Here is a 21,569-nt window from a genome sequence, read left to right on the forward strand (position 1 = left end):
CGTGGGGGTGCCGGGACTGGCCACCGGCACCGGGAGGGGGACGTGGCCAGTGCGGGGTGATGCTGACCCCTTTCTGCCCCAGGACCTCACGGCCATCGGTGTCACCAAGCCGGGACACAGGAAGAAAATCGCCTCCGAGATCAACAACCTCAACATCCCCGAGTGGCTGCCGGAGTACAAGCCGGTAAGGGCGGCGTGGGGCTGGGCACGCTGATGCTACATCCAGAGCGGTGCTGGGACCGAGCCGTGCTGGGATCCCTGCAGCACGTCCCCTGTGCCCCGTCCCTCTAGGTGTGACACCACATGTGCCCTGACACTGCCCCACCAGCTGGGGGGCTTGCAGAGCACACAGATGTCCCCCGTTGGCTTGGGGACACTCCCATGGCAGGGGCACCGTGCGTGCTGGGGGCCGGACCTCGGTGCAAGTTGGCGCTGAGCCGTGTCCCACACCCCCAGGCCAACCTGGCCCTGTGGCTCTCCATGATCGGCCTGTCCCAGTACTACAAGTTGCTGGTGGAGAACGGCTATGAGAACATCGACTTCATCACCGACATCACCTGGGAGGACCTGCAGGAGATCGGCATCACCAAGCTGGGTAAGGTCCTGTGCCACGGCACCGCGGCAGCCCCGGCCCCCTTGCCACGGCACTGATGCCGTGTGCCGCCCCCAGGCCACCAGAAGAAGCTGATGCTGGCGGTAAAGAAGCTGGCGGAGCTGCAGCGGGCAGAGCTGGGCAAGTACGAGCCAGGCACCCTGAAGAGGAAGGCAGCAGCGTGCCCGGAGGTGCTGGCCATCGAGTCCCCGCCACCTGAGCCGCCCGAGTGCCAGTCGCCCAAGATGACCACCTTCCAGGACAGCGAGCTCAGCAGCGAGCTGCAGGTGGCCATAACGGGCGAAGGCCCCGAGGAACCCCCCGAGAAGCCCGCGAACCCCTCGGCCCCCGGCTACCGCTCGCCCCCGGGGCTGGGCGGCCGCACCAGGCTGATGAGCAGCTCGCAGGAGCTGCTGGGGGACGGCCCCCGGGCCCCTGCCGCTGCCGCCATCTCCAAGAGCCAGGAGTACCTGGCAGAGGGGGCTGCCGAGGGCCCCCCCGCGCCGCCCAAAGAGGCACGACCGCAACGGCATGGCCACTCCATCAAGCGTGCCAGCGTGCCGCCAGTGCCCGGCAAGCCCCGGCAGCCCTTCCCACCCGCAGCCGGGCACCTGACGCCACCGCAGACCCCCGGCAAGCCACGGCCCCCCTCCCCACAGGGCCCAGCAGTGCCCCACGCCACCGCCAAGGTGAAGCCCACCCCGCAGCTGCTGCCGCCGGGCGAGCGCCCCGCGTCGCCCCGCTCCCTGCCCCAGTCGCCCACGCACCGCGGTTTCGCCTATGTCCTGCCGCAGCCTGCCGAGGGTGAGGGGGCCCCCCCGGGGGTGCCCGTCCTGCCCGTCTCTGTGCCGGTGCTGTGCCTGCCGCCAGCGGGCGAGGGCGAGGAGGAGCCGGGGCGGCCGAAAAAGCGAGCGCACAGCCTGAACCGCTACGCCGCCTCCGACAGCGAGCAGGAGCGGGACGAGCTGCTGGTGCCCGACGCGGGGCCCTACGCCACCGTCCAGCGGCGCGTGGGGCGCAGCCACTCGGTGCGGGCCCCCGCCGGCGGCGACAAGAACGTCAACCGCAGCCAGTCCTTCGCCGTCCGCCCCAAGAAGAAGGGGCCCCCGCCGCCCCCGCCCAAGCGCTCCAGCTCCGCCATCTCCAGCGCCGGCATGGCCGAGGACTTCCCCAAGGAGGGTGAGGGTGAGGTGGCCGCTGGCCCCCCCGGCGCCGAGGGGGAGAGCCGCCGGGAGCAGCGGCGGGCCAGCGACCTGGGCGGCAGCGTGGACACGGGCAGCGCCGGCAGCGTGCGGAGCATTGCGGCCATGCTGGAGATGTCCTCCATCGGCGGCGGGGCCCGGGCGCTGGCCCTGCAGAAGCCGCCCGGGGCCGGCGTGCCAGGGCCAGCCAAGGCACCCGAGGGCTACTACCTGCAGCCGGGAGCCCCCCCGGGCAGCCCCGAGCGCGCCCGCGTGGCCACTGTCCTGGCCACTGTCAAGCACAAGGAGGCCATTGGGCTGGACGGGGAGGTGGTGAACCGGCGCCGGACCATCAGCGGCCCCGTCACCGGGCTGGTGGCGGCCGCCCGGCGTGAGCGTGCCGACAGCGTGCGGTCAGAGACGGGCGCTGAGAGCCCCGGCGAGCGGCTGCGGGCCGAGCGCGGCGGCTCCCCGGACACCATCCCCTTCGCCGAGGACGGCAACCTCACCATCAAGCAGCGGCCGCGGCCCCTGGGGCCGGCCCGCGTGGAGGCGGGCGAGGGGCTGTCCCCGGCCCACCGCCACGGGGACCTGGCCAAGGTGGAGGCCAGCGCCACGCTGAAGCGGCGGATCCGGGCCCGGCAGAGCCAGCAGGACAGCGTCCGCTTCATCCTCACCGAGTCCGACACCGTCAAGCGCCGGCCCAAGGCCAAGGACAAGGAGCCGGCGCTGGAGCCGGCCCCGATCGCTGTCTACCAGAACGGCACTGGCACCGTCAAGCGGCGGCCAGCCTCCGAGCTGAGCGGGGCCGAGCCGCCCCCAACCCCGCCGCCCACCGCCCGCCCCGACGGCCCCGACTACGCCCCGCCGCCCGCCGAGCCCAAGAAGCCCTTCAAGCCGCCGGTGTCCCCCAAACCCGTGCTAACGCAGCCGGCGCAGAAGGTCCCTGGACCACCGGTGCCCATCCCCAAAAAGGTGCCCATCCCGAGCCCCGGCAGCCCAGGTAGGTGCCCGCAGATCCGTGGCAAGGGAGGGTGCGGGGTGCCCCCGGGTGGAGCAGCTCGGTGCCCCGCGGGGTGCTGTGCCGGCACTGCAACCAGCCTGCCCGCTCCCTCCCTTCTCTCCGCAGAGGTGAAGCGCGTCCATGGCACGCCGCCCCCGGTGTCCCCCAAGCCCACGCCGCCCCCCACGGCACCCAAGCCCCCCAAGCCCCACGCTGCCATCCAGTCGGTGAGCGCGGGCTCCACGCCGGCGCCGTCCCCCGCCAGGCAGCTGGGCGCCGCCGCCAAGCCCTCGAGCACGCCGCCCTCGCTCTGCTCCAGCCCTGCCAAGCCCCTCTCGCCCGGCGCGCAGCCCCAGCAGGTGCCGGTGAAGCCGCCGCGTTCCGCCATCGCCGGCCCCTCCGTCGACAGCGCCAGCCCCGAGCTGGTGCAGCAGAAGCTGGAGGAGACCAGCGCGTCCCTGGCTGCCGCGCTGCAGGCCGTGGAGGAGAAGATCAAGCAGGAGGACAGCCAGGAGGCAGAGTAAGGGGGCAAGGGGGGACAGGGGGGGCGGGCAGGGGGCTCTGGGAGGGCAGGGGGCTGCGCTGTGCCCCCTGGGGAGCTTGGGAGGCCAGAGTGTTCTGAGCAGGTGGGGTCGGGCTGTGCATGCACGGCAGGAGCAGGGCTGTGCCGGAGCGCAATGCGAGGGGACACTGCCAGAGCACCCCAGGGCACTGGCTGTGCAAGAGCACGGGGCGCTGGAGAGGTGACACTGGAGACAGCGTGCTGGCACGGCGTGGGCAGGGGATGTGGGCATGGCACGGCACTGGGGCTGTGCTGGAGAGGTGCCACCGTGCTCCTGGAGGGGAGCGCCACGGGCTGGGGGGCTGTGGCCGTGCGGTAGCACCCGGGTCTGTGTTGGAGAGGTGGCACTGGGGACACTGCTGAGCACCGTGGGGCAGAGGCAGTGTGTGGGGGGGGTTCCAGGGACAGGAGGGCCGTGGCACAGGGGCAGTGCGAGTGCTGCCATCCCTGTGCGCGGCGCTGACCCATCCCCACCGGTCCCCAGCTCTGCCGTGGAGTCGAAGAGCACCGGGAGCATCCTGGACGACATCGGCAGCATGTTCGACGACCTGGCAGACCAGCTGGATGCCATGCTGGAGTGAGGGGCGCGACGGCCCCGCGAACCTCAGGGCTTACGTGGGCACAAGGGCACAACGATCCACGATCTCCTGGCCCCGCCGCCCCCTCCCCGTCCCCTTTGTACAGCCGTCCCCTCCCGGACATCCCATCCCTCGGGGTTTGCACAAAGAAGAAGATACCTCAGGATTGTGCTCACGGACTCGGCGCCCGCTCGCCGCCCCGCGACGGCTCTGGCAGGACTCCCTTTTGCAGAAGCAAAAAAAAAAAAACCAACAACCACAACAGAAGAAACAAAGCAACACGACCCAGCCCCAAACGCCCCCCTCTCGCCGGCTGTGGGGGTGCCGGGGGTTCTCCTCTACCTACCTGCCCGGTGGCCACAGCCCCCCGGCCCTGCGGCCGCTGCCTTTGTGCCCTTGCCCTGCCGGCCCCGGCCCCGAATGTAGCACAACCCCGGCGCGTTGGCCACGCTGCTTCCTTCGCTCCGTTCAGCAGACGGCCTTTGTCCGTTTGTCCGTCCGTCCGTCCGTGCCGGGGGGCGGGCGCGGTGGCCGTGCCAATTTGTTCTGGTGGGGAGTCCGGATGGGCAACTTGGGTTTCTTTTCTCTCTTTTTTTTTTTTTTTTTCTCTTTCTCTCTTTTTTTTTTTGAATTTTCTTTTTTAATTTTCTGATTTTTCCGTCGTCGTTTGCGAGTGGCGGGGCGGGCAGGGCGCGGGGCCATGGTGCCGGAGCAGGCTGCGGGGCTGCCCCGCTCCCCGTGCCCCCGGCGGCACCGGGACCCCCGTGCCAGGGCCCCGAGCTCCGCAGAGGGGTGCTGCAGGCGCTGCCGTGCTTCCTTGCGTGGGGTCTTCCCTAAAGGCGTGGGGAGGGGATTTCTGTTTGCACCGGTTGCAAATCGGTGAGCGAGCACCCTGCGTTGGGGTGGGCGGGGGGCAGCAGGCCGTGCCCCTGCCCGGCCCCTCGCCGCCAGGGGAGAGGACGTAATAAGCTATACAGAAGTATTAATTTATTGGAGGGGAAAACAAACGAGAGATATAAAACGGATTTCCCCCGCCCCCGAAATAATAAAAAGAATAAACTTTAACAAATATATATTTAAAAGATTTAAAAATATTAGCAATTATATATAAAGCAGTTTAAAAAAAATCAAGAGAAAACTGGATTTTAGCTTGAGAAAAACTATTAGATTATACTAAGCTGTGTGTCTTGTGGCAAACTCATTCTACGAGTAGCACAATATTTACCTTTTATCTGGGTGGAAGGTACGTGCAAGCAGTTCTGTTCGGGTTTTTCTGTTCGAAGTCAGTGTAACGTCTTTATTTTTACACAGTTAAGAACTCAAAGGATGTGCCTTGTTTTATGGAGGTTTTTGTTAATTCTTATACTGAAGGTGTTTCATTTATTTTGGAGTGTCTTCAGGTTTTGATTTTTTTTTTTTTCAGCATTCGTTTCCTGTGCGCGTGTGCGTGTGCGTGCGTTCGCGGGTGTGTGCGTGTGCTCGTGTGCGTTCCCGGGACGCACGGCTGTATATTCATGTATAAACAGGAGCTGGAGTCTGGTTCAGTCGCTTGAGTTCTGATGAATGCATTTTTTGCTTGTGGTTTCAAAAAAGTGTTGATGTACCTTTCTTTTCCTGAGACGTACAGACTGGTCTCGCCCTCTCCTTCTCCCTTTCTCCTCTTCTCTCCTCTCTCCCCCCTCTCTCTGTCTCCCCTCTCTCCCGTTGTGTTCGCTGATCCAGATGTGTTTGGCACAACTTTGAAATTTCTTTTAAAAAAAAAACACAAAAAAAAAGACTTTAAAAAATAACAAAAAAAAAATCACCCGCCTGAAAATATCTGTTGAAAAGAAAAAAAATATGTATCTAAAAAAAAATAATCCATAAAGTTCTACATGATGGATATATACATATATATATTTTTTATGATTAAGTTATGGACTGTATCGTATCCCATCTGTCGAGCTATGCATCTTGGTGCTTTCCCTGCTCTTCTGTGCTTAGATTTCACCTCTACTCGTCTTATTCTTCCTATTCTGAATAGTAGATGGCTCGTGGTGCTGTGAAGAAGTTTGCTCCTATACGAAGTCTGGCAACAAATATTTAAAGAAAAATAATAAAAAAGATAAAACCCTGCCGGGCTGCCACCAGTTTGTGACCAAAAGGTGCCCCTCCAGGCACGGGGTGTAAGGGCTCCTGATCAACACCCGGGGGACCGGGGGGGCCGGATGCTCGCAGGTCCTCGTGGCACGGTCGTGGTGTGCCAGGCGCGTGCACTGCATGGCCCAGGGCCACCCTGGGGTGCCCCTGCTCTGGCAGGGCTGGCGCCAGCCTGGGAGGGGAGCTGGGTGCGCTGCGGCTGGGAAGTCTTCCCCACCTCGGTGCCCACCCGCAGGGGGCCAGGTCCCGGCTGGACGGGGGGGCCGGCGGCAGGCCGGGTGCTCCCGCCTGCAATAACTCACGCTGGCCAGGAAGAACTCTTTCCACTTTTATTGTCAATGAAGAAATAATCAAATCTATATTACAATCTTAAAAACAGTAGAAAATGTGAGTAAAAATGCAACGGAGGCTTTTTTCTCTTTAATGTGGAGACCATTATTACAGGGTGGTGAACAATGGGCTTGTGTTACTTGATTTGAGAACTAGCTGTGGCGTAAAAATCGTACCTGGCTACTCAAGAAAACACCTCTTTCCAGATGGATCAGCCTGACATCTTGGCAGTAAAATTAAATACTAGAAACAGAAAGGGGTCAGGGACCCAACCCAGGGCGAGGCCTAACGCTCAGTCCTACATTTACAAAGGGACTGACCTCCTGGCGCGCGGCGACCGCCCGAACCGCTCGGTGCCATCGCTGCCCAGGGCCCTGCTGGGTCCCACGGGGGTGTTCAGGCTGCGGAGGCCCAGCCTGGCAGCAAGCCCCGAGCTCCAGAGGCTGCTCCCCAGCTCTGGGAGGCAGGTGGAGGAGGGCACGCTGCCCTGAAGGAGGCCCCAGCAGATTCATTCCTCAACTATGCCCGGCAGACCCGAGGGAACATCTGGAGCATCCACGGGCAGGTCCTGAGCGCTGCCGGCGGGGGAACCGGCTGCTGGGCAGCGGCAGGCAGTGGTCGGTGCGGGGAGGAGCTGCAGCAGTCGTTCGTAGTGGCGTTAGTCACCCAGCAGGCCGACGGAGGGGAGTTTTTGGTCTTTCAGTGTGCAGGACTAGTGCGGCGCTCTCGCTAGCACGTCCAGACCTGAGGAGGAGAGACAACAGGAACCCATGGCAGTGACCGTTCTGAGCAGCAATGTGGGCTGCTCTTCGTCATCTTGTGGATGCTGAAAGCCCAAAGAGAGACTCTGCAACACCCTCTGCTAGGAGTTAAACCTCCCACCCTTTGAGAACCATCCCCTTGTTTCTTTGAAGCCAGCTCCTACCTCGTCCAACGCCCTAGTTCTAGCACTGGAAGAGCCCAAACCACCCAGAAGCCGGAGGACACCAACCTTTACAGTGCTGTCCACTGCGCCGGAGAAGAGGCGGCCCCTGGAGACTGCGAGGGCAGTGACACTGCCCTGGTGCCGCAGCAGTGTCTGAGTGCAGATCATGTTGTCCATGCTCCACACCTGTGGGCACACAGGAGGCGTGAGCCGAGCGCGGGGCACAGGGCTCTGGCCCAACCCTCACACCGGGAGGGAAGAGCACGCCGGGTGCCGCAGGGCTTGGTCCAGATGGCAAGTTAAAAGCGGGGCCGTGTGGTGTGAAGGGAGGAGGATTCCCCGTCCTCCCTCTCCCTCACGCCCACAGTGCTGCCCGTGTTTTAACAGCAGTGCCAAGCACACAGCCCCAGCTGCACGGCCCCGGACACGTACCCTGAGAGACCGGTCATACGATGCACTGAAGACTTTGGTTTGATCCGGCGTAGAGATGACAGCAAGGGCGTAAACCGTGCCCACGTGGCCGGTCAGCGTGCGGACTTGTTCCTTTGTCTCTATGTCCCAGACCTGCGGGAGGAGAGCAGGGCTCACAGACCGCACTGGGCTGCCGGCCACCACCTTCTGGGGGCGCACACCTCCAGGACGGGCGCTGTGCACCCAGGGTGTGCCATAACCGACCAGCAGAGCCAGGCCTCCCGTCTCCTTGCCCCTCTCCCCCAGGCCCAGGCCAACGCAGGCATCAAACCCCGCAGCCCTTACGTGGATGAGGTTCTCGTAGGTGCCACACACAATGTGGTGGTTTGTCACAGCGATGGAGTACACGCTGCCTCCTGACGTCTGCAGCACATGCACACACTCCAAGTTCCGGATGTCCCAGATCTGAAAGAGCCAGCACTGATGAGCAAAGTCCTCCTGCCTTATTTAGCTGCCCAACTTTGAACATCTAGACTGAAAAAATTGTAGAGATCGCATGCACACATTGTAGAGACCACGTGCACACACAACCCAGGCCCTGATAGCACTAGAAACTGATGCAAACAAATTAATAGGGATTTATTAACTGAGGACGGGAACTTCAAATTCTCTTGTGTCACCGAGATGCTGAGAGGTAAGCTATTCATCAAAGCCCGAGCCAAGACGGACGAGAGCATTTCGGAAACCACACGCAGATTTATGGTAACTCTGCACCCAGGCAGTGACCTTCTCCTCTTATCAGCAGGACTGTCAGCACAGATAGCGCTGCAGCAGCTGCACGGGCAGCGTGAGGCGCCGTGGCTGCGAGGCCGTGTTTTATCTTAGCGAGCATCCCCGAGCAGCTGCACGTACGGGGAGCAGCCAGAGCCCCACGTTTGTGCCTGCACAGATGCAATCAGCACAGTAAAACCCCGCGTGTCAGCAATGCTGCAGCAGCGCTCTCCCATCTGAGCAGCTACCTTTTGTCCTGCCCAACCAACCCAGGCTGCAGAGTACAGATGCGTATCAGGGACAGCTGACGGCTCACAATTGCCACGAGGCTCACCTTGATTGTTTGGTACGATCCACTGTAGAGATAGTTTTGAGAAGCCACCAGCGCTCGCACCCAGTGATTGAGACCTGTCAGTTCCTTCTTCAGCTTGAGCTCGGTTCCCACAATGTCCCAGACCTGTGGAAAGCACAAACACACGCACACAGTCAGTCAGCGCAGGGCCCTAAAAGCTCACTAAGTGGAACCCTGTGCTCGTGGGAATCAGTTGCACCCACAGACTGGCAGACAAAACCCACGATAACTACGCTGAACAAGCATGTTCCCTGAGGGCCTGGCAGAACTAGCTCGGAGCCTGCGTTACCACTGGCAGAGACCTTTCCTTAACAGAGCCATGGGCTTGGAAACCTAAACCAAAACCAGAGTAAAAACCTGCTCTGGACCTCCCCTCCCAGCCTGTCCCCACGAAGCGGGGCTCCATTCCCACAGCTCCCGGGGGAACCCTGCTGAAGCCCTCGGCACGCAGAGGCTGACGGAGCTCACACCGCCGCTCCCAGCAGTGCTGCTGACCTCTCGGCTCACGGGGCAGCAAGAGGCTGAGGATGACCACAACGAAAGGCCCCACGTTCTCCTTCTGCTTAGAGCTGTCACCCAGCCCCACGCACTCTGCAGACAGCTGAAGCACCCCAGGCCCCAGATAAAGAAAAGAGCATGCGCTCTCCTACAGATGGACGCTCCCATAAGCTGTCTCACCAGGAGCTGGAAGCAGAACCACGGGAATCTAGCCAAGGCTTTAAAGGGCAACTTGCAAAGCTGTTCCCTTATTTCTGCATGCTTTAGGAAAAGAATGCAGATTCAAGATCCTTCGGAGGGGGGGGTTCAAAACAGGCAGCCTGAAGCAGCAGCTAATTCACAATTTGCAACGGTCTAAGCAGGTTTGTTGGGGGCCCGAGGATGCACACACTCAGGAACTGCCAAGGAACTCCACCTGCAGCCTCAGGTTTACAGATTAGAAAGAACAAACACATTTTTTTTAGCCAGGCCCCAGGACATCTCTGGCCAGCACCGAGCACAGGCTAAACCTCTGCAGCGCTGGCTGCTCCGTGTAGCTGGGCTTTTCTGTGCAGCTCCGGAGGACGGAGCAACAAGCTTAAAGACCCAAATGCCCCTTTATTCCTGCTTGGAAACTGCTACCTGACAGCTTGTAGCATCAGTCCCCACCTGGATCAAGAGGAGCCACCCCCGAGCTCTACCTTGATGGCTTTGAGGGAGCCGCTGAACAGCATGTTGTGCGAGGAGACCAAAGTGCAAACAGGATTGTCGTGTGCTCGGATCGTGTTCACTTTCTGCAGGTTTTGAATATCCCAGACCTGCAAAGGAGAAGAAGAGTGCCCGTGAGGGGCAGAGGCAGGCCCCTTGTGCTGCAGCACGGACCGCCCTGCCCCAGCCCAGAGCCCCGGCCTCCTGCTCCCCACGCAGGAGGGACACCTAAACCCAACCCACAAGGAACTTGGCTAAAGGCCCTAGATAAAGCGCACACGGGACATCAATCCTACACCACTGGCAGCTGAAGAGCTCTATAGGAAAAAGGCTGCAAGTTCCTGCTCTACAAGAGCCCGGGGCTGCCTGTAAATCTCCCATCTCCACCCCCAAGCAGAGCAGGGGTCCCGGGTACTCACGATAATGGTGCAGTCAGCAGAGCCGCTGTACAGCTTGTTCCTGTAATGTCACCGCAAAACAAAAGGAGGTCAGCGACGGAGAGGAGCCAGTGCAGGGCCCCGGCTCGCTCCCAGGCACCGTGCTGGGCGAGGAGCCGCAGTCCCGCAGCCTCACTGGGCCAAGACCCAACGCAGCAGCCCCAGGAGCAGAGCCTGGCATTGGGGGGGGGGGGCAGGCTGGTTTTGTCTCTTGGAGCAGCAGCCCAGCACCCCACGGGTGAGCAGGGAAGGAAGCCAGGACAGCAGGGGAAGCCACGGAGATAGGCGCTTCGTCAATTTTTAAAGAGCAGAGAGGCAAGATGCGAGATTTATGAAGAGGCTCATCTAAAGGTGAGATCCGGGACTTTGTGAACCAACAGGCCTCCTCTCCCCTCCACCTGCACCCTGAAACACACGCACAACCCTGGCACGTGCAGGACTTAGGATGGGAACCGCAAGGGCACGCTTGGGAGCCCCCAGTGCTCGCAACCCTCTCCTGCGGGCCACGTGTCCCTCTCCACTCACCCCTGGATGCAGAGAGCCAGTACAATTCCATCGTGACCCTCCAGGGTCTTTTGGCACTTGTAAGTGGTACAGGTATCCCACACCTAACAGGAAACACAAGGCAGCAGCGGGTCACACGCCTGCACACACGGCAGCTGGGGACCCAGGCAGGATGTCAGCAAAGCCACAAAAGCACGGAAAGGAGGAAACAGACTGTGTCATCTGGGCACCTGTGTTCCTGGCTCCCAGGCGAAGATAAGCATGTCTAGGAAAGGAAATTTACTGCAAAGGGTCAGGTTGAAGTTAACAAGAGGCACTGAAGAGGAGCACGCACCAGCCCTCTCCAGCACTGCTTTTCACAGCCCCAGGCCAAAACAACACACCGAACCACAGGAGCAGCTCTCAGACTCCTGTTTTAGCATTTCACACCCTGTCCCTGGGGCTCAAACAGCACGGCACAGCCTCCTCTGCCACCACAGAGTAATTCTACTCTGTGGTGGCAGAGTTAAGCTTCCTCTCCAGGTGAAAGCAAGAACGTGGTGCTCACTTGGCTGGGCGGTGCCCAGAGCAGCCAGGACAGGGCAGAAAGCTGTTCTCTTTCACTGAAATGCAGCAATGTCCATTTTCTTCCATGTGGCTTTGCTGTCCCTCAAAAAAACTGAAGCACAGCTCTGCTGCTGGCAGCGCTAGTCGCACAGCTCCCCAGCTCAGCCAGCAGCCAACACGGTGACATTGGGAACTGTTGTTTAGGTGGCACTGGAGCAGTGCTGTCAGTTTGAGTTACTGAAAACAGGGCAAAGAAAAACAAACATGCCATAAAATGGAAAAAGGACACGTTTTATCAGGGAAAAATGTTTCTTTCTAAGATGACTTTTTGTAACAATGGAAAATAAAATCAGAAGCTGAAATAGGCATAGATGCACTAGACACCATATAAAGCAAAAAGACAAGCAGCAAGAGTGAGATTCTGATCAGGGTTTCACAAAAAAGCATTATTTGTCTCTTGATTTCCCTATCGGGTAACATTTCCTCACAGCAAAACCAAAGTAGATTTGGCCCAATTATCATTGCAAAGATTAAGTTAAGGTTTCAGGAGAAACCTTGGGAAATAACACCCCTCTCAGCCTCCCAGCTGAACTGGAACTCAGCTTCTGTCCCACCTGGAGCACATCTACAAACACAAAACACATACTGAGGAGGCAGGGCCCTTACCTTAATGGTTTTGTCTGAAGAGCCACTGAAGAGCAAATCTCCTATGGAGTAAACACACAAACACCAGACAGGGCCCTGGTGTCCCACGAAGGTCCCCTTGCACTTGAAGATCTGCTGAGGGTCATAGGCTAGGGAAAGAAGAGGGCAGGTTAGAGGGGAGAGAACGGCGCCGCACCACGTTGTGGTCAGTTCAGAGGGGACAGGGCTCCCTGCACCAGCCCGGCACTCTCCTCACGCTCCGTGCTGTTGCAGCAGTCTGGCCAGAGTCTCGTGTCCCACCCTTACAGCACATTGACTTATCTTTGCTTTGAGCCCCAGGACTCATCTCCCTAATGCAACTGCCAGGCTGGATCTAGGGACATCTCCCAGCAGCTAGGAACCCTGCAGCGCTGTGAGTGAGTGCCCGTTTGGCCAGTGCTTCTGGCAAACCGTCTCCCACCAGTCTCCTGCAGCAGCGTTGATCCTGCAAACAAATCACTGCTGCCACCGCAGAAAACTGGTACTTTTTATATCTGGTACTTTTTATAAACTGGTACTTTTCATATCTGAGACCTAGCCTAAAAAGGCTCGCTGCCATCACCCAAAACCAGCCCGAGCGGAGGAGAACTGTGTGCATACTCACATCCAAGGATGCCCATGTTGAGTCGAGCATTAATGTGGGAGAGCTCATCCTGAAAAACAGAAGAAGCTGCATGAGCTGCAGAGCTATCAACACCAGCTTGCCCCTCTGGGCATGGCTTTAAGATTGTCCCTAGCCACTGCTAAAACCGTTCCTGCCTTTGGACAGATCTCAACTCCCTACACTAGCCCTCCCGTAGTAGCTGACTCATTCTCCGAGTGGAGGTCTCCTGCTCTAGGTCTGCCTCCCTCCCTCCCTCTGTCACCTCTCTCCAGAGACCACGGGGTTCCGACAGCACCTCGGACCTGCACTCAACGCTTCAGTATTCAGACAGACACAGAAACACCTTTCAGAATATACTGTCCTTGCTCTGCCATTCACCAAACCGCTAAAAATAATCAAATCGGTTACGAGGGCTGCTTGTGCAGCTGGGCTTTTGAAGCCCACTTTGCTGGAGAAGAACTGGAAGGTCACTTTGTAGCCTCCTCCACAGCCCAGCCCCTGCTGCATCCACGAGGACCCACTTCATCAGTATGCTTAGGTAAGCCAGGGCGAGCTCCTCCCAATCCGTGCATTCAGTGGGATGCAGCCTGCTGGAGCTAGGGAAGAATGTCTATCCAACATCAGTGCTTGAATAGGGTCCAAAATCATGAGACACCTCTCACTCCCAGCTTGTTAGCAGGGATCTGCTTGTTTGCCTGCTTTCTCTGCAGGCAAGGGGAAGGACGTACTGTCCCTGGCTATTATAAAACGTACAGGAGTGCCCAGGCTTCGGAGCAGAGGGCTCTCTCTTTGAAGCAAGGGTACTTTCCTCTGTTAAAACATTTCAAGGGCAGCAACAGGCAGTAGAATCAATTAAAATGACAACCTAAATGCAGCACCCAGAACACACCCCCTGAGCTGCCTTTAACTCAGCCTAGAGGAAACCTTCACCCACACCCCAGCCACAGCAAAACCAAACCAAACCTGGGGGGAGCGGAGCCAGCAAGCTGGAGGGAACCCCAAAGACACCCCCCAGCGCAGGAGAAGCTCAACGAGTAGCAAACCAGCAGCTAACTGAGCGCAAGCCCTGCCCAGCCCCCGGGCCCAGCCCCATCCTCACGTTCAGCATGGAGGCATCCCTGCGGAACTCCATCAGGTCCTCGCTCAGCTTGCTCTGGTTCTCGTCCAGCACATCTACGAGAGATGGAGAGGCCCACGGTCACTGCAGAGGCCCACACAGCATCCAGGGGAGCAGGCAGAGAACACCCACAGCTGCCTAACCTCCAAAGAAGGAGGAAGGAGAACCCACTCTAGTTAAAAGCAGGGAAAAGCAGGCAGGTGTCTGCTGCTCAAATGCAAATTGTACTTAGATGCTGAAGACCCGGCAGATTTTAGAAGCAAGTCAGGGCTGGGCATGGCAAAGGCGTGCACGAAACGTGTATAACATAGCAGCATTGTTGGCTGTTCTACCCGCAGACTCACCGAACTTGAGCTCCAGGTTCTTCTCCAGCTGGTCAATCTTCTCCGAGAGCTTCCCCAGCATGGAGCGCAGGAAGGCAATCTCCTGGTCCTTCTGGGCCATTGCCACCTGCATCTCATGGAAGCGATCGTCTGTCTGCTGCAGAAACTCCTTCAGACCCTCAAACTTGCATGTCTCCAAGTGGGTCTCGTAAGTGTCTTGGTTTCCTATGAACGTACACCTACAGGGGGAAGGCAGGCACTGGCTGGAGCAGTGCTCCCAGTGGGAGACAGTTGCTCAGCTGACTCCAGCTCTCTGCGGGTCCCCGGCTGTTCTGCTCCTCCTCCAAGGAGCAGTGGTACTGTGGCTCACCATCCTGCTGGGTGCAGGTGACTGCAGGGTGACAGAGCAGCCAGGAAGTTCCAATTCTTCTGGCCAGGGCTCTGTCCCCAGACTATCTGTCTAGGTAATTGCAAGGAGCAGATTTTGGGCAAGAGACAGAAGATGGTGTCACCAGGAGCCCCGTCTAAGAGCCATCAAAACCAGTGGAAAAAACTGCAGCTGACCTGAGGAGGTGCTGGCTGCAGCACAGCAAGGGGTCAGGGCGGCTCTGCCAGGACTTCCTTGCTCCGCTTCTGCTAAGACTTCGCTTCCCCAGCAGTACCCTTAGCCGTGCATGCTGCGGGGAACCCTGGGCTGCACCTCTGCTCGGGTGACAAGCAGCTCTCCGAGGCTGATCAGCACTCCCCTTGCCCTGGGAGGAGGAGTGATTTGAAAGACACTGCCACCGTGCTCACATCACTCCTGTCTGTGTCCTCCCTGCACAGCTCTGGCCACAACCACTGCTGCCTCTCCTCCAGCTGGTTCTTCTGCCTACGCGCCTCGGCTGCCAGCAGGGATTACAGCTGGGCAGCGTGACCTGCCTCTTCTCAACAAGAGGCTCGGGGGCTGCCTTCTGCAAGCCCTGCAAGCCTAATTCCAGCCCCAGGCAGTGCACCTGGTAGAGTGGCTCATAGCCCACGGGGCTACCATGAGGCTGCAGTAGGCACAAAGCAGCTCAGAAAGGGGCTCAGTGCACCGTTCCCGCTGAAAGCACCAGCTCCTTACCCGTACTTGGAGTGGGGACACTTTATGTGCTCGCACTCTTTCAGATGTGCCTCCAGGTTCATTTTCAGGAGAGGCGGGCAGCTTGGGTTGTTGGGGCAGCGAACTGGCCTGTAATCACAGCTGCTTTCATGGTCTCTGCCCACGGAGAAAAGCAAAAGGAAGGAAAATCAGCAACAAGCGAAAAATGAACGGAAACCCCACAGATCATCAGGAAAGAGCTAACCAGGCCTGTGTCAGGTGATCAAAGCCTCCTGTCCTAACACTGTGATTCCAGCTTTAAATTGTCATTTGGCTAGCAAGTTGTGGGTAACAATGGGCCACATTTATGCAGGGAGCAGCTACTTTTGCAGCTGATCGGCTGAGCCTTCCGACAGCTAGCAGCAGCAGACAATGGCCAGGTGATAGGGAAGAGAGTGAATACATTTAGGATGGGAAGCAAAGTAGATTTCAGAAGGCTCGTTCCCAGGATACAACCACGCTAGCTCCTTTTACAAAAAGGATCCCCAAGCCCTTGCTTGAGCACAGTCGCAGCGTTTCCCCCAGGATGTGAGGTGGCTGCTCTCACAGTGTGTCCCCTGTCCTGATGCTGAGATCATCAGGCAAGCCGTGAGCAGAGAACAGTATTCTTTCTGCCCCCACGCTAAGACTGAAATGTAGTGGAAAAAATTGTCCCCTCGAGTCCCCCTGCCCATTCCCACACCCACCCCCGCCCCGGCAGAGCGCTGCAGGTGGGAGCTGCCCCGTCCCTAGGAGCCGCCGGGCAGCTCAGGTACAACAGCAAGTGCTGGGGGCAGAGCCCGTTCCCGGCGAGGCTGCCTGCTGGTGACAAGCCACTTACTTCCTGGCACTCAGTTTAATTGTAAACGGACATCCACGGGGGTCCACCTCGAAGGCGGCGGGCTTGCTGCTGGCTGCAGGCCGGCAGCCGTACTTGCAGTGAATGAAGAGCTCCCCGATCTGCTCAGCCACGGCGATGTTGTTGACCACTACAGTCAGTTTGGCATTGTCCACGGGGCACTTCTCTGCCAGGTGGGGAAGAAAAAGAAAGAGTCAGCAAGGGCTGGGACACAGCGGGAGCCTTTCAAAGAGTCTCTGTGTGGAGATTTTATTCTTTTGCCTTCTCTGGCCAAGACTCCCAGGCGGCTGACAATAGCCACGGAGCCATGAATATTCACAGAACATCTGCAAACCACTGGCTCTGCTTTGCCTTGGAGCTTGGTGAGAACTTACAGTTGATGTTCACCCCTGATAATTTAAGCTAGCTGCCAGTGAAGGAATACCATGCTAAGTCAGGCTGCCTTGTGCTTGCTGAAGTGTGAGAGTATTCACAGACGGTGCCCCCAGAGCTGCTGATGCCCACACATAACCCTGTCTCCCACCCAAACCCAGGGCTCAGCATCACCACTAGCAGTGAAGGCGAGCTCTGAGGGCAGGAGCAACGCAGGATTGCAATTGCAGAGCCTTTTGCTACAAATCTGTTGGTTGGGATAGATGCAGGACAGCGCAGTGAAGGACAGCGCAGTGACAGAGAAGCTGGCATGCAAGGCAGAGGGACCCCCTGACATGCGGAAGATGGACATCTTAAGGCAGAAAGAGCTACTGTTTTGCTGGGCTCCTCGGGGAGCTTCCTCGGGGCTTGTTGTTCTGGCAACGTGAATGGCCCGGCTCTGTGCTGAGCGGCTTTCCAAGAGGGGCAGGGGCTCATGCCAAGCGCAGTACTTTTCGGAGCGCAGAGCCCAAACCAAGCGGGAGCTGGCTGGGGCAGGCTGGCAGCCAGGCACTTGGGCTCCACCAGGCTTCTGGAAGAGCTGGGAGAGCCCGAGCAGCTCCGTGAGCCACCGCACGTGGGCTCGCTCAGCGGCGGGGAGCTGCCACTAATGGGCTGGGGGAGGAGGGCTCTGCTGGGCCTCGGCCAAACACAGCCCCCTTGTTCCCTGGACAGACAGCCACAGAAAGCTTTCACTCTGAAATCAATGGGTCAACTCTGGGCGAGACGCACATTATGCTGGGATTATCCATTGCCTGTTCCTGGATTTGAGAACATCCTGTGCCCAAGGGCCAGCCCAGCCCTCTGGTGCCCACGCTGCGGCGCATACCATCGGAGCTCATGGCTGCACAGCCCCCCGAGCCCAGTGCCTCGCTGCTGCGGTGGTAGCCTGAGACTGACAGCTTGCTTTAAGCCCTTCTTTCTGCAGGTTTCTTTTTAAGTGAGAGCAAACAAACCAGAAAATGGCAGCATTTTGGCTGCACCACACAAGAACAGTTCTGTACTCACCAGATGTTAAGGCACATCTTCTGCAAAACGTGTGCTGTGGAGACAGAAACAGCAGTGTCAGCGTAAACAATGTAAGATAAATTACCCCCTGTGGCTAACGATGGGGAAGGATGGAGATACCAAAGCCTGTGGCTCAAAGGCCTCAGCAGCTGTTCTGCCTGTTTTATAGCTCAGGGCACTCCTGGGTCTGCAGCAGATGGCAAAAACCAGCCTAGAGGGGGCAGCTTGCAGGCAGCTGAGACTCCAACACAGGTCCTGTTCCTGAGAAGTACCAGGCACGTGGTGTGGTGCTTTGAGGATCCTGCCCTGTTCAGGATCAGGCCACAATCATGGTGCAAGCTAAAGCCATGGAGATGTTCTGCCATGCTGAAACTCCTACCCTTCAAGTCCGCATAGAGTTTCTCTACTTCACCCTCCACTTTAGCCCATGTTACAACTCTCATTTCCTGAGAAGCCTCCAAGGAGAAGAACATCAGTCTCTCCCTGTCTTTGGCCAGTCGGTCCATTGCATACACGCTTCTGTAGCTCTCCTAGTGAAGCTGTCCAGCTGCCAGGTGAATGGGACAGCTGGTTTGTAAACCCATTAAACGCACTGTAAATTTTGCCACTTGAAGTAGCTCTCTGTTCTTACAGCAGAAATGTACAGCAACAGTTTAACCTGATAAAGTACCAAATTCAATCTGACATGCTAAGGAATACAAAGAAAGGAACAAAGGCAGCAGCATTTCACCGGTCCCGAGCTCACCCCGTGGGTCCCCGAGGACCTCCTCAGCCACCTTCCCCTGCCGCAGGGCCGGGGCTTGGCAGCAGCGCTGGAAGGGCTGCAAGTCGTCCTTCAGAGCTGTTATCTGCAGCCCTGCTCACGCGGCCTTTTCCTGCCCTGCACAGCTGCATGGTGCTCCCTCCAGAGCTGCCAAACCAGGGCTGCAAATGAAGCCAGTCTGCTTCCTGCAGGAGACTTTTTTTTTTTCCATATTAACTAGTAAATCTCAGCGCCTCCATGAAGAGCTGCTTACTGAAATGATGCAGTGGAACTGCACCAGCATCCAGCACCTTTGGGGATAGCACCCCCTCTGCAATAAACAATCCTGCTCTCTGCTCTTGTTGTTAAGAGCTCCATCCGAGCACTCTGAAGCATGTCAGAAGCATTAGTGATCTCGTCACAAAGCCACCTGTCTTCACATGTAGCACAGAAGCAGGAATAATATACAGTTTCTATTAAAATCCCAATAAAATGGAATATAGAAGAATATTCGTAATACTCTGTGCCTTTCATTAGCGGATATCAAATCCCTTCGCAAGCATTAACTAAATGAAGCTGCAAGCCATTGTCTTATAAGAAACACGTTTTTAACAACCGAAAAGCAGCTGTTTCTGGGGTGCCCAGAAGGCAGCAGCACTCTGCAGAGCCCTGCAGGACAGGGAACAAGGAGTTTTGACCTCACTCAAGCCCACCAGGGAGACTGAGTTTGGCCAGGACTAGCAGCACACCTCTACTGGGAAAAGCAGCACAGTTCTGAGGAAGCTTCGGGCTTCTCTGGCTAACTGCAGTGCCCTCACACCCTGCAGCAGACTGGTTCAGAGCTGCCTTGTGGGGAAACCTGCCTGCCACACGTCCATCAGCATCTTTGCTCCCACCCTGGCCTATTTTCCCCAGCCAGGCACTGCCTCTTTGCTCACTCAAGCTGGCAGTCGCTGGGGACCATCAGCCAGGGCTCGGCTGCAGGTCACACAGGACATCTGTGGAGCCCAAGCTCGTGATTTGGAAGAGGGCCGCCTTACCCCACAGGTTGTGATGACTGGATCCTTAAACACACTACAGCACAGCTGGCAGCACAGCTTCACGGACGGTTGTTCAGCAAACACCAGTGGCTCCTGAAGAGAAGAGAGAACGGGACAGAGAGCACAAGAGTTAATAAAAATGCAAGTATAAGTGTCCCTGGTAGTAAGCCCGGAGTTCAGTAGCCATTTTAAAACATCTTGCCCTTTCGTATTTTTGAAACATCCTGAAGAAAGGACTCCTTCGTGACCTTATGATACAGAAATAACATTGCATTTACCAAAATGGGCTCATTTTGTTTTGTTTAGCAGCTAAGCCTGCTGCCGTGTGGGCTCTGGGCACGGCACCTCCGAGAGGCACAGCTCCCAGCCCAACACCAGGGCACGGCTTCACATTTCAGAGCATCTCAGAGCAGCCACTGCAGTCCGCTCTGCCTTTTCAGCCTGTGCTGCTCTCGGAACCGCAAACACGACCCCCTGGGTTCCCAAATACGAAACACACGCCTGTATCCCAGATCTGGGGCAAAACGCCTCCTGACCTTTTACGCATCCAGGCTGGTGTCAGTCACCGGTCACAAGCTGAGGGTCGCTTAAAGGTATCCTCCCCCTGCAAGAATCACTTGGGGACAATTCCTTGCACCCTCCTGGGGGCTTACAATCAAGTCAGTGGGGTGCCACACAGCCCTACATGCAGGATGGGGGCTCTGAATCAGTGGGGAATTGTGTTAGCCTTCCTGCCTGGGGCTAGACCACCAGCCTGAAGATTCACAGCCCCCTGCTGCTCTGTAGCAGAGCCGGGGAATCACACACGGCTTTGCAAAGACTTTGAGTTTTTCTGAGAAGCAGAGAAGCCTCACCATTGTCCCCTCTTTACATACGGGGAAATGGTACACAAGGAAACAAAGTAACTTGCAGAAGTCAGTGGTGAGAGCACAATTATAACCAACGGCCCTGACAGCCAGACTTAGTTCCCAGACCACATGAAAACCTGCCCGCTCTAGTTCTATGCACTCACAAGAGTCCGCTAAGTTACTCTTTTGACAGTGAACTTCCTAACACTGCTCCTTCAGACAATCCCCAATACCTACTGGCTCCTCCTCTTCCTCATGGAGCGAGAACGTCGAGCGCAAGGACATGTTGGACTCGGAGTGCAACGAACGGACGGAGATAGCGGAGTCAGAGCGCCGTGGGGTGCTGATGGGAGGCTTCAAAAAGACAAAAAACGATCCTTGTTATTGCAGATAATCCCCCCCGCTCCAGAACCCTATGCACAGAGACTTCAGGTCCAGCCCCCCCCTGCCCCCCCGACTCTCGGCCGCTCCATTTGTTCATCCGAGCTGCAGGGAAGGGAGCAGCGTGCCTCGGTGCCTCGCTGCTGCCTGCCATCCCGGCAGCCTGGGGACGCCACACTGTGCTCGGAGACAGGACGGGCACCAGTCAGCCCCAGCTGGCTAACCCAAGCGGACATCTGCATTCCAGGCACGTAACTTTCTCAAAGGTGCATTTGTTTGTCTACTTACTGTGCCCACCCGCAAAGCAAAGGCTTGGCAGAATTAATCCTTCACCGAAAGCTCTGCAAATCCCCCCCCGAGACAGCTCCCATCTTCTGCAATTTCTCCAATCTCTGCAGCAGCACTTGTTGTTTCGCTCGCTATCTAACTTCTGCCAAATTTCTTTGCGTAAGTGTGGAGACTTCCTTCTATTCAATTCAGCAACAGGCTGGCTTCGTCGCTTCCTGCTTGGGAGGGGAGAGCTAAGTGGACACCGCGTGCACCAATCAAGAAAAATCCCACTGGTCACGGCGTCCTTGGGGTTGGCTTTGAGGGAATGCTGCCATGGAGTATTAGCCCGTAGCGCACCCCAAACGGCGCGGTATCAACCAGCCAGGATGCAACCCAGCACCAACGCATAACTGGAGACTCTTCGGATAACTGGAGACTCTTCAGACCGGGGGGGCTGGGGCTGGGGGCCTAGCACGGCCGGCAGCACGGCTATGGCCAGGTTACTCTGGAAGACCCTTCTGGCCGCTGGGGAGGAGCGCAGAGAGAAGCAACACGCGTCTTCACGGAGCAGAAGGAACGGGCTGACAGAGGAAAGGCAGAATGAAGCCAGGAGCTTCATACACTCAGCATCAAGAGATGAGCGATGCCGAGCTGCCTGGCCCTG

At 57.9% G+C, this 21,569-nt stretch overlaps 2 protein-coding genes across 6 annotated transcripts in view; one reads left to right on the forward strand and one right to left on the reverse strand.

Annotated features, from left to right (window-relative positions):
• The window catches only part of CASKIN1 (CASK interacting protein 1), a 32,717-nt gene extending 26,686 nt beyond the window's left edge, over window positions 1-6,031 (forward strand). For both annotated transcript variants that reach the window (XM_066977353.1, XM_066977354.1), the window contains 5 exons: window positions 83-184; window positions 457-595; window positions 671-2,776; window positions 2,903-3,296; window positions 3,823-6,031. In XM_066977353.1, the coding sequence (XP_066833454.1) occupies window positions 83-184; window positions 457-595; window positions 671-2,776; window positions 2,903-3,296; window positions 3,823-3,919 (2,838 nt within the window). In that variant the 3' untranslated portion in view covers window positions 3,920-6,031. The remainder of the gene's footprint in view (window positions 1-82; window positions 185-456; window positions 596-670; window positions 2,777-2,902; window positions 3,297-3,822) is intronic.
• A 339-nt stretch (window positions 6,032-6,370) lies between these two features.
• TRAF7 (TNF receptor associated factor 7) overlaps window positions 6,371-21,569 on the reverse strand; it is a 28,107-nt gene continuing 12,908 nt past the window's right edge. For 3 of the 4 annotated variants that reach the window (XM_066977355.1, XM_048065298.2, XM_048065306.2), the window contains 17 exons: window positions 20,492-20,608; window positions 19,407-19,499; window positions 17,625-17,658; window positions 16,188-16,371; window positions 15,350-15,484; window positions 14,266-14,483; window positions 13,904-13,977; window positions 12,805-12,853; window positions 12,183-12,310; window positions 10,992-11,074; window positions 10,449-10,488; window positions 10,023-10,139; window positions 8,827-8,949; window positions 8,067-8,186; window positions 7,743-7,874; window positions 7,377-7,496; window positions 6,371-7,129 (listed from right to left, as the gene is read on the reverse strand). In XM_066977355.1, coding sequence (XP_066833456.1) covers window positions 7,115-7,129; window positions 7,377-7,496; window positions 7,743-7,874; window positions 8,067-8,186; window positions 8,827-8,949; window positions 10,023-10,139; window positions 10,449-10,488; window positions 10,992-11,074; window positions 12,183-12,310; window positions 12,805-12,853; window positions 13,904-13,977; window positions 14,266-14,483; window positions 15,350-15,484; window positions 16,188-16,371; window positions 17,625-17,658; window positions 19,407-19,499; window positions 20,492-20,608 — 1,782 coding nt within the window. In that variant the 3' untranslated portion in view covers window positions 6,371-7,114. Of the gene's footprint in view, window positions 7,130-7,376; window positions 7,497-7,742; window positions 7,875-8,066; window positions 8,187-8,826; window positions 8,950-10,022; window positions 10,140-10,448; window positions 10,489-10,991; window positions 11,075-12,182; window positions 12,311-12,804; window positions 12,854-13,903; window positions 13,978-14,265; window positions 14,484-15,349; window positions 15,485-16,187; window positions 16,372-17,624; window positions 17,659-19,406; window positions 19,500-20,491; window positions 20,609-20,923; window positions 21,074-21,569 lie in introns of those variants that run through there. The other variant, XM_048065310.2, reaches the window with a different exon arrangement.

The sequence above is a fragment of the Anser cygnoides genome, chromosome 15, assembly GCF_040182565.1.
Source record: "Anser cygnoides isolate HZ-2024a breed goose chromosome 15, Taihu_goose_T2T_genome, whole genome shotgun sequence".
Classification (NCBI taxonomy): Eukaryota; Metazoa; Chordata; class Aves; order Anseriformes; family Anatidae; genus Anser; species Anser cygnoides.